At 64.1% G+C, this 1,711-nt stretch overlaps 1 protein-coding gene across 1 annotated transcript; it reads left to right on the forward strand.

Moving 5' to 3' along the window:
• Window positions 1-233: 233 nt before the first annotated feature.
• LOC113220534 (testis-specific Y-encoded-like protein 2) lies at window positions 234-1,665 on the forward strand. Its single transcript, XM_026449866.1, has one exon. The coding sequence runs from the start codon at window positions 772-774 to the stop codon at window positions 1,594-1,596; it is 825 nt and encodes a 274-aa protein (XP_026305651.1). The 5' UTR covers window positions 234-771; the 3' UTR covers window positions 1,597-1,665.
• The last annotated feature ends 46 nt before the right edge of the window (window positions 1,666-1,711 follow it).

Genomic DNA, 1,711 nt, shown 5'->3' on the forward strand with positions numbered 1-1,711 from the left:
ACGGGGGGGGAGGAGTGGAGGAAGGGGCAGAAGCGGGGATGGAAGAAGGGGCAGCAATGGGGGATGGGAGGAGCCGAAGCGGGGGTGGGGGAAGGGGCAGGAGCCGGGATGGGGGGAAGGGACAGAAGCGTGGGTGGGGGCAGGAGGTGGGGGAGCTGGGGGAAGGGGCAGATTTTAAAAGTGCGTAGTTGCGGAGGGGAGGGGGGCGGGGGGAACGATAACGAGGCTCTCCCAATTTCACGTGAGCACATCCTGCTCAGCGCCTGCGTTTGTTTTTCGTCTCGTTTTTTGCTCTTCAGAACCACTGGTACTTTTCCCATTGGATAAAACGCTGAGAGGGTGAGGGAGAGGGGCTTCTTCCCCAGCTTTCCTCGCAGCCAATCGCCCTGCAGTTTCCCTCCCGTCGCTGGGGTAGTCAGCTCGTTGATTGGCGGGCCCGAGGGGAGCCAATCGGAAACTGATGATGTGTGGTGTTGGCAAGCAGATTGCGTGACAGCGGGCAGGGGTCGCGGGAGCGCGAGCGCCGCCGCGGCGGCCGGCAGCCAATGGCCAGGCCGAGCGGATCCCTGCGTCAGGAGCGGGCGGGGCTTCGGCGATTGGCGCGGAGGGAGTAGAGCGGGCGCTGTGGGAGGGAACGCCAGAGCGAGGTGGTGAGGCGAGCTGGTTGCGTGAGTCTCCACAGCTCCGCTTCCCGGTGCGACTAGCGGCAGCGACGCGGCTAAAAGCGAAGGGGCGAGTGCGAGTCCCTTGAGCTGTACGAGTGCGGTCGCCATGGACCGCCCAGATGAGGGGCCTCCGGCCAAAACCCGTCGCCTGAGCAGCTCCGAGTCTCCACAGCGCGACCCGCCCCCGCCGCCGCCGCCGCCGCCGCCGCCGCTCCTCCGACTGCCGCTGCCTCCACCCCAGCAGCGCCCGAGGCTCCAGGAGGAAACGGAGGCGGCACAGGTGCTGGCCGATATGAGGGGGGTGGGACTGGGCCCCGCGCTGCCCCCGCAGCCTCCCTATGTCATTCTCGAGGAGGGGGGGATCCGCGCATACTTCGCGCTCGGTGCTGAGTGTCCCGGCTGGGATCCTACCATCGAGTCGGGGTATGGGGAGGCGCCCCCGCCCACGGAGAGCCTAGAAGCACTCCCCATTCCTGAGGCCTCCGGGGGGAGCCTGGAAATCGATTTTCAGGTTGTGCAGCCCAGCAGTTTTGGTGGAGAGGGGGCCCTAGAAACCTGTAGCGCAGTGGGGTGGGGGCCCCAGAGATTAGTTGACCCAAAGAGCAAGGAAGAGGCGATCATCATAGTAGAGGATGAGGATGAGGATGAGCAGGAGAGTATGAGGAGCAGCAGGAGGCGGCGGCGGCGGCGGAGGAGGAAGCAGAGGAAGGTGAAGAGGGAAAGCAGAGAGAGAAATGCCCAGAGGATGGAGAGCATCCTGCAGGCACTGGAGGATATTCAGCTGGATCTGGAGGCGGTGAACATCAAGGCAGGCAAGGCCTTCCTGCGTCTCAAGCGCAAGTTCATCCAGATGCGAAGACCCTTCCTGGAGCGCAGAGACCTTATCATCCGGCATATCCCAGGCTTCTGGGTCAAAGCAGTATCCTTCTAATCGATACTCCATGGGTCAGAAGACCGTGACAGGAAAGGGGGAGGTGGGGGAGGGACAGAAAAGGTAAAGGGGGGGGAGGAGAGCCAGAGGTGGGCGTGAGCCCCCTATCGGAAGA

Source organism: Piliocolobus tephrosceles, unplaced genomic scaffold (genome assembly GCF_002776525.5).
Source record: "Piliocolobus tephrosceles isolate RC106 unplaced genomic scaffold, ASM277652v3 unscaffolded_1800, whole genome shotgun sequence".
In the NCBI taxonomy this organism is placed as follows: domain Eukaryota; kingdom Metazoa; phylum Chordata; class Mammalia; order Primates; family Cercopithecidae; genus Piliocolobus; species Piliocolobus tephrosceles.

What these genes read in the sequence shown, in the direction of transcription:
- LOC113220534 (XM_026449866.1), top strand. Translation starts at nt 772, where the DNA reads ATGGACCGCCCAGATGAGGGGCCTCCGGCCAAAACCCGTCGCCTGAGC.